Source organism: Calypte anna, chromosome 7 (assembly GCF_003957555.1).
Source record: "Calypte anna isolate BGI_N300 chromosome 7, bCalAnn1_v1.p, whole genome shotgun sequence".
NCBI classification, from domain to species: Eukaryota; Metazoa; Chordata; class Aves; order Apodiformes; family Trochilidae; genus Calypte; species Calypte anna.
This window is the reverse complement of record NC_044253.1, coordinates 6,923,425-6,937,938: the sequence shown is the minus strand read 5'-3', so window position 1 is coordinate 6,937,938 and position 14,514 is coordinate 6,923,425. Positions and strand designations below refer to the sequence as shown.

Genomic DNA, 14,514 nt, shown 5'->3' with positions numbered 1-14,514 from the left:
AGAAGGTGAATCAGGGGGCTGGAGCACCTCTTCTATGAGGACTGGCTGAGAGAGTTGGGATTGCTCAGCCTAGAGAAGAAAAGGCTTGGAGCACCTTCCAGTAACTGAAGTAACAGGAAAGCTGGAGAGGGACCTTTTGTATGGGCAGGTAGTGATTACAAGCAGTAATAGACTTAAATTGGAAGGGAGAAAAATGAGAGCAGACATTAGGAAGAAATTCATTCCTCTGAGGGTGGTGAGACCCTGGCACAGATTTCCCAGGGAAGCTGTGGCTGCCCCGTCCCTGGAAGTGTCCAAGGCCAGGTTGGATGGGGGTTGGAGCAGCCTGGGCTGGTGGGAGGTGTCCCTGCCCATGCAGGGGGGTTGGAACTGGATGATCTTTAAGCTCCCTTCCAACCCAACCCATTCTGCAATTCTATGAAAGCAAGTGTAGTGACACACATTACCTACAATATGTTTTCATTTAACGGAGAGAAAGAAGTAAAAGAAGAAGATACAGCAGAGAAGAAAGGCAGAAGTAGTATTAAGAAATGCAGAATGTCAGGAGCATTAATTGCCCTCTCCTCTATGCCAGTGCAGATCAGGGGTGCTGCCATTCACAGCATTTCAACAAAATTACATTCGTCATGGAATAAATGAGAACGCAAATAGGTGACTGAAAAATGCCTGAGTGAGCTAAACCTGAGCTCCTGTCCTGTAAATTAAGTAGCTCCACTCTGCAGTCTAACATGAAACTGGGGACATTTAAGCCCTTTGCAGGATGGGGTACTTGAGCTAGAAATGCCATGAACGTGTAAGCCTGTCATTCTGCTTCTGGTTCTCTGAATCCTGTTGAGGATTGTCAGACCTGCAGTTAAAAACATCCTATGAAATGACAAAAACAATGAAGAGCCCTGTTTCTGTATGTCCACATAAGTAAAACACAATCTGTGTTCAAAACAATATAGAATTATTTCCAGATCATGTGAATTATATATCCTACCCTTTCTCATTTGCAGTATTTTCATGAAAGCAATTCTTCTGAGATCCACTTTGAGGACAACAAAATCTCTGCAATAAAGATCTCATCAATTCTTTCCAAAGAAACATCTTTCTTGCTACAAGCATATTAGGAACTGACAGGAAAGTAATCAATGTATCTTCTATGCAACAAGAAATACAATGAACTCTGTACAATTGATCCAGAATGATTCACAAGTGACTGACTACACTTTTAGTTTTAATCACAGCACGTCAAAATTAGCAGGCTGATAGCTAATTGCTTGAGCTTTGTCATTCCTTGAATTGAACTTGTCCCTATAATACAAATTAAAATTAACTCAGAGAAATTATAACTGCTCCCTATTTTCAACTCTGACAAAATCACTGAAGCTTACCATTTATTAAGATGTAAAAAGAGACATCATATTTTGGAGAAGGATGCAGTCAGTCATGTGTGAGTAGGGCAATGTATTCCAAACCATTTCTGTCTTCAAGACTGACCATGTTTGTGCTCAGCATCTGAACACCAAAAGCATCATTTTCTAGATGGGTTTTAGTCATATTGTCTCCCCTAAAATTGAAGTCACACATCCAAAATTTCCCAAAATGCTTTGAAAAGTACCCACATCTTCAATGACCTTTGCTTCAAGAAAGACTAATAAAGATGCAAACTCTACAAAAAATTCATGCAGCTCTGATTCACACGTGGAACTTATGTTGAAGCATATGGCTTTTTAATCTAGTACAGTGTTCTTCAGCCTAGTTCTACACCAGTCTGGAGCACCACTGGAGTTACATCACCTATCCTTTATATTCATGTTCTGTTCTTTATCACAGCACTAGGACACTTCCATGACATCAGAGTAGCATGCTAATATGAAATCTCAGTAATACACAGTTCACTATCAGAAAGTATTTTAGGTCACTGTTTTCATCCAGAACTGTCTACTTCACTGATTTGCAAAAACTCACAATCAGAAAATCCTGTTCTATGATTTTTTTCCATATATGTCCATATACATTGCAGCTAAAGTGCACTGCAAGATTACAGCCACTAGTTCTAACAGCAGTTAGTTCAATGGTGGTCAAATGAGTAGAAGACTTGATAAAAGAGCAGATACAAAAACTTCTCATTTGTACTAATTTCATTTGAGCAGATTTCCAGTGTTTTAAAATGTTAATGATAATGCCTGGCAGCTTTTAGATTAGCTGAAAATATACTCAACCATCAAAGACCCAAACAACTGGGAAATATGATTATTTCTGCTGAGAGACAGAGCAGCAAAGGGAGCACTGCACAAACAGAAAATCAGCATCAGATGCAGGCACAGCGAGAGTAATTGAAAGGTTTCTATTAAACAAGCTTTTCTCTCAAAATGTAGCAACTCTTGGGCACAATACCTCACTAGCCAAGACTGTTCTCTTGGTATCCCCATTTGTCAGTGCTACTCTTAGCTTACACAGATAAATCTCACCTGCATTCAACCCTTACTAAATTGGTTTCCCACAGTGAGAGGTACTGAAAGACTTCAAAATGAGAATCCTTGCCATGATATTTAAGAGACACTGAACAGAAGTACCATCCTTTTTCATCCCTTGTTCTAACCTACTTTCCAGGCAGAACTGCTAGGTATGAAAATCTCCTACACGTGTGCCTGTGGCTTTTACCCTGCTGCTTGTCAGCCACAGTCCATGTCCTGCCAGGTACATCTTTCAAACTGTTGATGGTACTTGATGGCCTAAACAAGCAACAACAGTCAGCCCAATATCACAGGAACAAAAATATCTCTTTATGATGAAGCTCTGTCAAATGTAAGCAGTACCCACCCTAACTTTTACCTACTTGACACAGTTTTAGCACACTACAGTCTGAACTGAAGGCAGTCTGGCAAATGGGATCTGTACAAATTATTCTTACTGGAAATGTAATGGGATCTTCTCTTCAGGGACACCTTTCTGTAGCTCTGATATCATGTATTTTTCCTGCCATAAGTGCATTTCAAAAATTAAAAACTAAAAATTAGGAAGCACAGTATGTCTGCAAGGCATAAATAACTTTGATGCTGCAAATAGGAGACATTTCTCCCCACATAAGAAGAGAGCCCTCACCTGTAGACAGTAGCTGTAATGATGGAAGAGTGAGATACATATGACACACCTTTTAAACTTTTGTGCCTACTGCTGGAATTATTAGGGCATTTGCCCACAGCAAATTAGACTTAGACATGATGATCTTTAAGGTCCCTTCCAACCCAAACCATCCCACGATCCACATTCATCTGATCTATGCTACCATAAATTATGGGTGCATTATTGCAGCCTCCCTGCCTCACTTCTGCTTCACAGAGTCAAGACTAAATATTTCATTTTCTAACTAAATAGGAGTCAAACTGGAGCCAAGTGAAGAGGCTGTCCTTTAGCTGTAGGGCCATCACTGGAGAGTCTCCCCTCACCCTTACCAAAACCTCCTTCAGCCTTACTGGCACAACACCCAGTTCTGCCAATTTGGTTGAGTTTGAGAACTGACTATTAAAAGTTTTTAAGCTAACCTAGATAGTTTTGACACAACCAGGCTGGTGAACAACTGCAAGTTGTTGTGCTGGCAGAGCTGAGGAGGCAGTAAATTATGAAGACTGGAAAAGAGGAGAAGTGAAATGCAGAGAACATGAATCAACTGCAGCCAAAAGATGTATCTGGCTGCAGCTCAGTAATGCAGTAATAGTTCATAGGCCTTTGCTACACTACTCAACATTGCTCAAATTTTGCTTAACTACTGTAAATAACTTTTTGTAGTTGTTACACAACTTCTCGGAAGTTTCCATGAGAGCACAGGACCTAGTAGGTCATCCACTCTGTCAACAGGGGGTAACAAGCTGAAATTCCATTTTGCCTTTTTTTTTTTTTCCAGCTCTGCCTCCATCTCCTGGTTGAAAACCAGGAGTTCAGGTTTCTCTCCACTAATATATTGAGGTACTTGGCAGGGTAAAGCCCCAGTGCAAAGTCTGCACACACTTTCAAATAGACCAAGTAGATTTTATGAAGGCTGAATAACAAAGGTCCAAGCCAGGTGACATATACAATAACCAAACTGACACTTCCTTTTGTTTGAGTACATCAGGAAGAATCTTCTGGGAGTAGAACCATTGCCAAATGGCTCTCCAAGTGAGTAGCTGGCTTGGATGAGTAGAGATCAGGGAAGTTAATATCCAGCACTGAAAGGAAGCAAGCAGGACAGGACAGGGAAGAGCTGAGAGAGAGGCCACTGGGAAGAGCTGCACTATAGGCAAGGTAGGAGCTGGGTTTCATATTCAAAAGAGAGCAGAGAGCAGGAGAATAGCCCTTTGTGATGCTCCATGGTAAGCCTGTTGAAAAGCCAGCTCTTTCACCCAGCATGCTCCCCTCACCTGTTTCATTCCTGCTATTCACACAAGGCTCTGGAATTGGAGGCAAGGGCTGGAAAACAAAAAAATACAATCCGAAAATATATTTTTCCATATTAAAAATGAAATACTGAAGCCACTGGAGCAGTGGACTGTGGAATTCTACCACTTTTGTTAAGCCCAGAGAGACCCCCTCTCTGGAAGTGAACTCTTACAGTCCTGTATAAAAGCTTTAAGAGGAGCTTTGAGGAAGATTTGGCCCACAAAAGTAACCATAGAGAGGAAAAGATGGGGTCAAGCCCACATTAAAAAAAAAAAAAAAAAAAAAAAAAAAAAAAAAAAAAAAGAGTAGACTCCATTATATAGGGAAAAAGTACTGATTAAAGGCAAGGACCAGTATGTGCAGCCAGGCAGGATATGCACCTGCTACAGCTTTGGCAAGGTCAGGGGGGTTTGTTGGAAGGAAACATTGGCCTTTCTTAGTATCACTGGCAACACAGGGAACAAAGAGAACATTTTAAAGAACACAAATCATCTTACCACTTCTGGAAGCACCCTCTTCGCAAGATCGTGGATGGCTTTGATCACAATACATATAGATGACAGGAGAAATATGACACCCAAGATAACACAAGCTCTGGGAGGGGGTGGAAAAGAGAAAAATACAGAAAAATGTTAAGAACATATTTAGAATTGTCACCTCTCCCAGTGCTGAAGGGTTACACACGATAGAATAGTATTAGTAATAAAAAATCCTTAAGGAGCCAAACAGAGACATGAATAAAAGAAGAGAATTAAAAGATATGTCTGATTCCCCTTTAGCTCTTAAAACCTGTATTACATTTGAGAAGACAAGGTACACCAGATGATGTTTCAGGGTGAAAGACATCTCTTCTGATCCTGATGATCTATCATAGAGACCTCCAGAGGTCTGTTGCTTTTTGTTTGTTTTGCTAGGATCTTGCATTAGAAATAATCAAAGGAACTTCATTCTTTTTACTAAACCAGGACAGATGTTTGGTAAATCTGGTCAGTAACATAAAAGAACCTGAAACATCTGTTTTTAAGTGCAGATATTAAGAAACAAACAAACAAAAACAAACAGGAGCTTAGGTGCTTTACTTTGTAAGTTGAACAAGGCTCTCTCAATACCTAAATAAGGATCAGAGTATCATCAGATTTGGTGCTGAGCAGAATGAAAACTCTTTACTTCCAACCTGCAGGGTTCACAATCCAGTTTTATAGAAAGCTAATAAATAGGTTAATGAAGAGAAGACAAAGCAATAGAGAATGATTAACAGAGAATAATTAAGTTTTGTAAAGGACACAGGCACAATGAAGCTTACAGAGCACATAATGCACATCCAGAAGTTCACAGCAAAAGATGGAGCTCTTGGTTTTGTTTAAAATACAGATTGATACTGCTCTGAGATGGAGTTCCTTTTGCTGTGAAATACTCCAGGATATAAGGCTTTCATTTCCTCTACACAGAAAATAATAGCCAGCCTATTACAGTATTAATATTCCCACTACTCCATTTTACTAATAGCTCTGCATATAAATTCTAGTACTATAGACAGATACACTATAACAGAAATTTCAATGTTAAAAGCATGAAATTGTTAAGAAGTTATGTATTAAGAAGCTCTATGTATGTATTTTTTCTTTAAAAGTTGTATTTCCTTTGTTATTCATCAAGAGATGGGTGAGGAAGGAGGGGTGGAGGTGCTGCCCTCTACATCAAGAAATGGATAAGGTGTGAAGAGCTGTCTCTGAAGAACAGTCAGGAGCAAGCTGAAAGCTTATTGATACAATCAGAAATTAGAATTAGAATTGGGGTTGTTCAGCCTTGAAAAGAGAAGTTTAAGTTTCTGGGGAAACCTTAGAGCAGCCTTTCAGTATCTAAAAGGGGCTTGCAAAAAAAAAGATGGGTCCAAATTTTTTAGCAAGGCCTGTTGTGATAGGACAAAGGAGGATATATTATAGATAGATACAAAGAAATAATTTTTAACAAAGAGGGTGGTGAAACACTGGTACCAGTTTCTCAGGGAGGCTGTAGATTCTCCATCCCTGGCAATGTGCAAGGCCAGGTCAGATGGGGCTCTGAGCAACCTGATCTGTTGAAAATGTCCCTGCTAAGTGCTTGGGGGTTTAACTCAAAGACATTTAAAGGTCCCTTCTAACCCAAACTGTTATTCTGTGACCACTTGGTACTTATCTGTTGGCTCAGTTTATGGGTGCTGTAATTATTCCAGTAGCATGCTACTATTTTCCACAACCCAAGACACCAGGCCATCTGGTGGTTGGCAGCACATGTAATGTTCACATCAAGCTCAGTCTGGAGACTGAAGTTGAATTGGCATTGCTCTGTGTCTAGGTCAGAAGATGCAGCTGCAGCAGTGGTGCAGCTGAGTGGCTGTTTATTTTATTCCCTAACACCAGCAACACTAAGTCATGCTCTGGACAACCTACAAAATCCTTCAGAGAAGTTATAGAATCAAAGAATGGTTTGGGTTGGAAGGGAGCTTAAAGATCACCCAGTTCCAACCCCCTTGCATGGGCAGGGACACCTCCCACCAGCCCAGGTTGCTCCAAGCCCCATCCAGCCTGCCCCTGAGCACTTCTAGGGAGGGGGCAGCCACCACTTCTTTGAGCAACCCAAGGTGCCAGTGTCTCACCACCCACAAAATAAAGATTTTCTTCCTAATGTTTAACCTAAATCTCCCCTCTTCAAGTTTGAAACCACTGTCTTCTCACTACACACCTGTGTAAAAGTCCTCAGTAAAGGAACTGCCCTTCTACGGAGGAGAACAAACAACACAGAGGCATCCTTCCTAGCAACAAAGTGGTATGCTGGGTCAGGTACTCATCTCAGGTAGGCAAAACTTGGCTACACCTTCCATAAGACACATGTTTAACTCCTTTGTAGCAAATCACAACATAGCCTTCATGCTTGTAAAAGGTGGCACCTTGTAAAAAGTAATCAGAAAAGGCTTGGGACAATCTGACTACCCTGGAGCCCTTCCCCTAGACACAAACAGAAGAAAAAAAAAAATGACCTAATGTGGTGTAACGAGGCAACCAGGTGCCACTAATTGCCAGGGAGTGAGCATGAGCTTGTGTCAAGCCCACCTGTGCCCAATTAGGGTGGGCCCCCACTGCGCATGAGCAGGACCAGGGGGCCAACAAAAGGTGAGTCCTGAGACACAAGCTCATGCTCACTCCCTGGCAATTAGTGGCATCTGGTTGCCCTGTTACACTACAACCTATAATCTGTGATAGAGGAAGAAACTCAGAGAATGGATTCTCTACAGTCCTGCCATGAGGGATGATCATTAAATAGTAAAATGGATGGGAAAAAAGTTCATCTCACAAAAAGAATGAAAAAAAAAAAAAGGAAAATGAGAGGGATTTCGATTATTGATTGTATATTTGCTGTCAGGCCTCTGTTCTGCAATAGATTCTTCCCAAAGATCTGTGGTTTCTCTCTGTCTGAATGGATCCCAGCACAGAGATCTGCCTGGAGCCTCCTAAGCTACTTTTGTCAAACTTTTCAGTACCAGATTTTTATATTACTTCTGTAATATTTAGCATAGACATAACCTAACAAGCTTACACTCCACGTACCTTCACAACTGATTCTGACCCAATGATTATTTTAATTTTTTGGATGAGGTACAGAAACAAAGATAACAAAAGTTCTGCTCATTGGCTTAAGACAAATGCAGGCATTGGGTGACTCAAACGCAGAACTGGTCCTGGTCCACAAAAGTTGCCTGACTTGCCTAAAGCCACTTGCTGAGCCAGTGACAGGTTGGAATAAGACACATGGACTTCATGCAAGAATATGTTGACATTTCATCTGAAAGCAACACAGAGAAAAGCTTTTCCAACATTCCCAGCAGGCTTAAACCAACATAGTCACAAATCTGTGAGTTGGAAACAACAGCTTAAACTTCCTTGTGCCAATACCTATTGTTCAATATCAAGGATCTGGGAAAGAGAAGCTAGCAAAGCATCAACAGCTTCCCTTAGCATCCCTTTTATTCCTCTCACACATCTGAGGGAGGCAGGCAAACATTCCCTGGGGCCTGAAAGGAGCTTTGCTGGCACAAGTTTAATGTCTCCAGGGAACCAGCACTTGCCCTGACCACTGTCTGGATTCAGTCCTCATCAGTGTTGGAGAGTTCAGGGTTATCCTGATCTTTGCAAACTCTCCAGCCACCCAAGCCTAACTGCAAATATTTTTCATCTCTGCCTGTGCCAGCAGATTAGTAATGACTTCAGCAACCTTGAGCTGCTTCTCTTATTCCCCAGATCAGTTTTACTGTGTCAAGAGAATTCCCATACACCTACTTAACCAGCAACAGCTAAAAGTAGAAAGAAAAAAAGGAAGATGTTAATAACAGTGACAAGGGCATTAATAGCAGACAGAAATGCAGTCTGAGGTTTAAATCAGCATTCAGTCACCGTATTTAGCAAGCCCAGCATCTCCTTTATATGCTGGCTTTTTGAATCCACAAGCATGCAAAATTCATGAGTAATGGCATAGTACTTTAAGTGAAAAAATAAATGTTTCCTGTCTTCTTGAGTGTGTCAACTTATCTGGAAAACCACTGTAACAAAATACTGCTTAGTGTGTTCTTTCAGTCTCATTTGCCACAAAAATACATTTCTATCTAGACTGCAAATCATGCAAAATTCAACAACAAATGTACAAAATAAGAAACCTCCCCAAAATTAATCTGTTATTTCAGCTGTAGTACATCATGAACAAACTGTAATTGCTTGTTGCAAGCTTCTTTATTTTCAAGTCATTGGACAATGAAAACTTTAATACAAGCCTGCTAACTTTCATCTGCTAACAATTACTCAACTGCTTTGTAGCTAAATCATGTTTCCAAATGCACTGGAAGGTTCTTAGTGCCAAGGTTGTTGGCAAATGCAATTTCATTAATAACATTCCAGTAAATTAGGTAAAGCCAACTGCCATTTCTAAACGAGTCCAAGTCAACTCAGAAGTACCCATAAAAATTCATGAAAGAAGAATTATACAGAAGAGAGGTTTGACTGAAAACCTAGTGAAGGTTTACAGATACCCCTGGCTTGGAATAATCATAGTGTAATAACTGGTCCTTGATATCCAGGTGCCCCATGAACACAATTCAGACACTGTGGGATAACTGGGGGTCCACTGAATGTCATCATACACCAGAACATTGATATCTTCTTGCCAAGAGTTCTCTGTACTTCTCTGCCCAGTGACACCCATGCCAACCCATCATGTCACCAGTATCACCTGCACACATCCAGCATCTATTGGAGACCATGTACTTATTTTACAGCCATTTCTACATGAGTTAGTGTAAGAATTTGCCACCAATTATCTACTACATCGTTAGAGATGTGATTGGTCTATAAGACAAAATAATTGAACACTCCAGGTTTAAAAGGCAACAGAAAAGATCTTAAGAAGAACGCATAATTCTGAAACCACCTCCAGTTCCATGCAACATACTGCTTGTAAAAAGAAAGAGGAATAGGGAAAATTTAGTCAAAACATTTTAAAAGGTAATGGAAAACCATGATTTGATTTTCAGAAATTATAAGCTTTCTGGAATCTTTCAGCATGCATTACAGTTTAAGAATAACAGTATAATTCAGAGAGGACAAGGTGCAGGCATCTCTTTGATTATCAGGCAATAGTCAATTTTTAGGTCAACTAAAGCTCAAACTTCCAAAGATTTTTTTCTTAAAGCAATGGCACCTGGCATGTCAGAGTAATTAAAAGTATACTATTAAGTTGTCCATAAAGCAAATTTACTGTTATGATTTTAACACTGAAACCACCAAGCCTTCTTTAGCTGCCACTTCATCTTTTCTATCACACATTCCCTGTATGGAACTCAGCATTTTTCTTATCAATTATCACAGCTGATAAGGAGACCAGAAAAGGAGATCTATCAATAAGTCTTTCCCTTAATTAAAAATATGCTGTTTTGCATAAATGGATAGCTTTTAGGTGAGTAGCTTTGAGAATTTTGGAGATTCAGGAGGTTCCACATCCACAAACTGCCCATTTTCAAGCTTCTATTGGTAAGTGAACTATTTTTCATGGCTATTTATCATAAAATTAATTTTCTAGGGAGATGTTGTCCTAATATTCAACACATTTGCACCTAGCAGCCACAGCAAAGCAGCCTTCTAATTCATGGATTTATCCCATTATGTGTCTTACATGTGTATTTATTTATTAAAATTCAATACAGGTGGTTGTAAGATGAAAATTCTGTAATGTTTCCATTATAGAATGAAGGACTAACCTCACACAGATCTCCCTGGTGATTAATCTTCAACCAAATACAGCAATTTTACCTCTAGCATGGCTCTCACCACTCTGACTACTCTTCACATTCCAGCCAAAGGACCACTCTTCTGTGCAAGCAGCAGTTCTCCTGGTGACTGTAGACTTAGACTCTCAGATACTTCTTTTATAACATTTTGTAAAAAAGAAATAAAGTTACAAATACATCCCCAGTGATAAGCTCTGCTAGATACTTTACCTCTAAAGAGATCTGGACTAAACTACACAAGAGTGATTTATAACAGAGTTTTCCTCATACCAGCTCTTTGGTATTGAAACAAGCACTGCAAGGCTCTTCTTAATTATCATCCTGCTGTATTTCTGGCAAATGGGATACAGTGACACAGTGCTAACAAGGGCTTGTAATGAAGCTCTTGGTAATTGCTCCTCTCAAGTCAATCTGCTCTCATAAGCAGCAAAGGTGGTGCCTTTAAAGAATCAGTATTAAAGAATCAGTAAAAATTAGTGATGCACACAAATACAGTCTGCAAAACTGTGTTAACTTCTTCCTCTTAGCACCTCACAGAGACAGCTGTTTTGGGGCAGTGGAGAAGAAAAAGGATCTCACATACATATCATAGCATACCTGTTACATCCTGGAACCCAACCTTACCACCACTCTTCAAGTTCATTAAAATAGTCCCTGAACTTGATGACACCACGTGGAATAAACCAAGATTGTCAGCAGCAGTCTAATTACTTCACAGTTTTGTTAACATATGATAAATCTAAAATCCAGTATTAAAAACCTAACCTTCTATTCTCTATTCTTCTATTCTCTAACCTGTGCTATTCTCCCACCTTTTTCATTTGTTGCTGCATCTCAGATTGCTTATCTTTTTTTTATTATATGCCTTATTTGGGTTTTTATTACTTTTACTAATGTAAAGAACCCTCACAGAAACAAAGAGCAGCCCCAGGGGCTCAAAAAAATCCTCTGGTTCTATTTCATGAGAAAGGGAACCTAGCTGAAATTATCCAGCACCCTGTCCAATTGCATCTTGAAAATCTTCCATGATGAGGACTCTGCCAAGTTCCTGGGGAGGTTGTTCCAGTGATTGATTGCTCTCACTCTTAGAAATTTCTTTCTTCTATCAAGATTATTTACCTTATTCACTGAAAATATCACTTTCCATATTAATGGAAAATATTTTAATAACTTCAGGAGAGCTACAGAGATAAATGTAACAGAGAACTGTAAGAAAAGACATTACAAACAACTAGCATGTATATCAGTATTCTTGATGTAGAAAATATATTCTCACACTTGCAAACCTGCCATCCAAACAAGCTTCAGTTCCTCATTCAGTTCTTTGGCAGCTACAGAACTATAAGTAAAAGACAATACTCTGAATTCCTACAAACAATTCTGTCACCTTCCAAGAGCTGGTTTGCCTAATTTTAATTCTGTATTTTCCTGGTTCTTACAAATATTACCATCATATATTTTTCTCAGAGAAATGGGTTCTCCTCCTTGGGAATAATGGAACAGAGAGGCTGCAGAGTGGAAGTTTTCAAGATCTGACTGGATAAAGTTCCCAGTCACCTATTCTGATCTCACAGATTCTGACTCTGCTTTGAGCAAGAGCCTGGGCTAGAGACTCCCGAGGCCCATTCCAAACCAAATTATCCTATGATCCTATGAATTTTTATTCACCAAATCTCTACCTCTGCAGGCTCTGTCAAGATCTTTCAGCACTAATGGCTCTTAATAGCCCACAGAAAAGGAAATGTTAAAATCTCTGCAGGCTGTTTTCACCACTGAGTGGAGAGGCAGTGTTAAAACTATTACTTTGCAAGGAGCTGTAACTTAACATTAAAATGAGCTGCAGGCCAGTAAGACTACTATGAGCTCTAAGCCCAAGAGTAATGTGAGCTTTTTCAGCAAAGCTGAGTAAGTCACTTTTATGATGGATAAAGAATTTAATCTCTGAATAAACCTTCAAATGACACCTCTGGAATATAAGTGAGAAAATAAATTAAATTATAAAAGTATAATATAATAAAAAATATGAATGTGTTAATTTCTGTTTCCCTGTGATCTGAAAAGATTTTAGCATTAGTGGGAGGCAGAGTGAAATTCATGTATGGAATTGTTCAGTAAAGCCAGGTGGCACAACATGCAAAGCAGTTGCCTAAAAGCCTCTTGCTGTGTCAGGAATTAGGAAAATGTTTTTGAGCATGCACTATGCACTCACTTTCTAACTCTCTATCTCTATATACATTTTTCTCAATTGCCAATTTAAGATGTACTTTAAAAGGAACAAAGTGGGCTCTCTGTTCATGGCACACATTCCATAATCCACCTCCAACTGCCAGAATCCAGATCAGCATGGTTACAGATATTCCTTTTCCTCATCATAAAAAAAACCCAACAAAGCAGATCACAAAATAAAGATAATTCGAGTAGTGGTTCAAATTATCACTGGAAGCTGATTTCTCAATTACTATATTAAAAAATATACTGTTATCACATGGCCTAACCTCTTCTAAAGGAACATGGAAGGGAAATGCTGTTTATATCTGAGGCTCAGATTATCTATACTAGGGATCCACTTAATGTTGAAAATGTGATAGGACTTCCCAAGTGTTTGTTATCCTCAAGAATTCAACCAGTTTCTGCAGAACAGGTTATTTACATCCTTTAAAATCATGCAGTTGGACTGGGGCAATAGTTCCATAAATAATTTGATTGTCCAGGTATTAGATATCTGCAAATGAAAGCTAACAGACATTTCTATAACTGAGAGATTTTGAAAACTCTTAGGCCTGTTTCCTAAGTTCTTGGTCTACAGGGACTGTAGAGTTGCACTCATGTTACACAGAACCAACCCTCCTGGCTTGTGAAGAGCTGACCACTGCCCCCAGCCTCCAGCAGGAGCTTGGAGAGCCTATAATTCCCCTGAAGCTGGAAGTTTTCAGAATTTCTGGTATTATGGTAATTCTGGGTCATAGTAATTTTCAAATTCCAGTACAGAAAAACACCATATCCCCAGTTTTATTCTATATGTATGAGTGTAAATACTTGGTTGAATACACAAGCACTGCCTGATCAACAACCAGTGAAGTAAAAGGAAAGGTCTTCATAAATTAAATAGATTTTAGATCTAGCTCTAGTAATATCACTGCCAAGTCTACAGATGCCACACTTTTAGGAACAGATTTTAGAACGTATAAATATATACGTTTGCTTTTTCATATTTAATATAAATTCTATACGTGAGGGTTTTGTGTGCCTGTGTACATAAATGTGTGCATACATGCACTTCTGCCTGGGTAAGAGCAAAGTTTATGACTGCTTCACTTTTGCCTGAATATGGGATGATGGATTTATGGAGAACTGATGCAGTTTAACAAGTCAGCCTAATGAAGGACCTCTAAAACTTCAGCACTGTGGCTGGATGTAATATTTCAGCTGACTGTTTCAGAAGAGTAGTTTAGAAAATTTTATTGTGGTTAAAAAGAAACTACATTCTCCCTCCTATAAAGCAAATATCCAAGCACGAGTGAACACTTACTTGCAAACTCTGCTCTGTGCTCCACTGAGTAGGAGAAACATACATGTGGCATGTGATGAGCACCTCATGGTTGCTGAGAACTAAACAAGAGCTGCAGAGGTAGCCTCTTAGATATTTGCAGTTTGAGGGGTATTTTGATGCATTTAAAATTTTTCCACATCACTTTTAGCTATTCCATTCCCTCATCACAAAAGAGTTTTCCTCCAGCCACAGAGGTTTGCCCTGAACTGTGGGTAGGTGTGGATTTTGCCATCTGTGCTTCAAATTTCAT

At 39.5% G+C, this 14,514-nt stretch overlaps 1 protein-coding gene across 1 annotated transcript in view; it reads right to left on the bottom strand.

The window, feature by feature from the left end:
- The window catches only part of TMEM163 (transmembrane protein 163), an 89,377-nt gene that overhangs the window by 14,993 nt on the left and 59,870 nt on the right, over window positions 1–14,514 (bottom strand). The window contains exon 5 of the mRNA XM_030454698.1: window positions 4,902–4,998. Coding sequence (XP_030310558.1) covers window positions 4,902–4,998 — 97 coding nt within the window. The remainder of the gene's footprint in view (window positions 1–4,901; window positions 4,999–14,514) is intronic.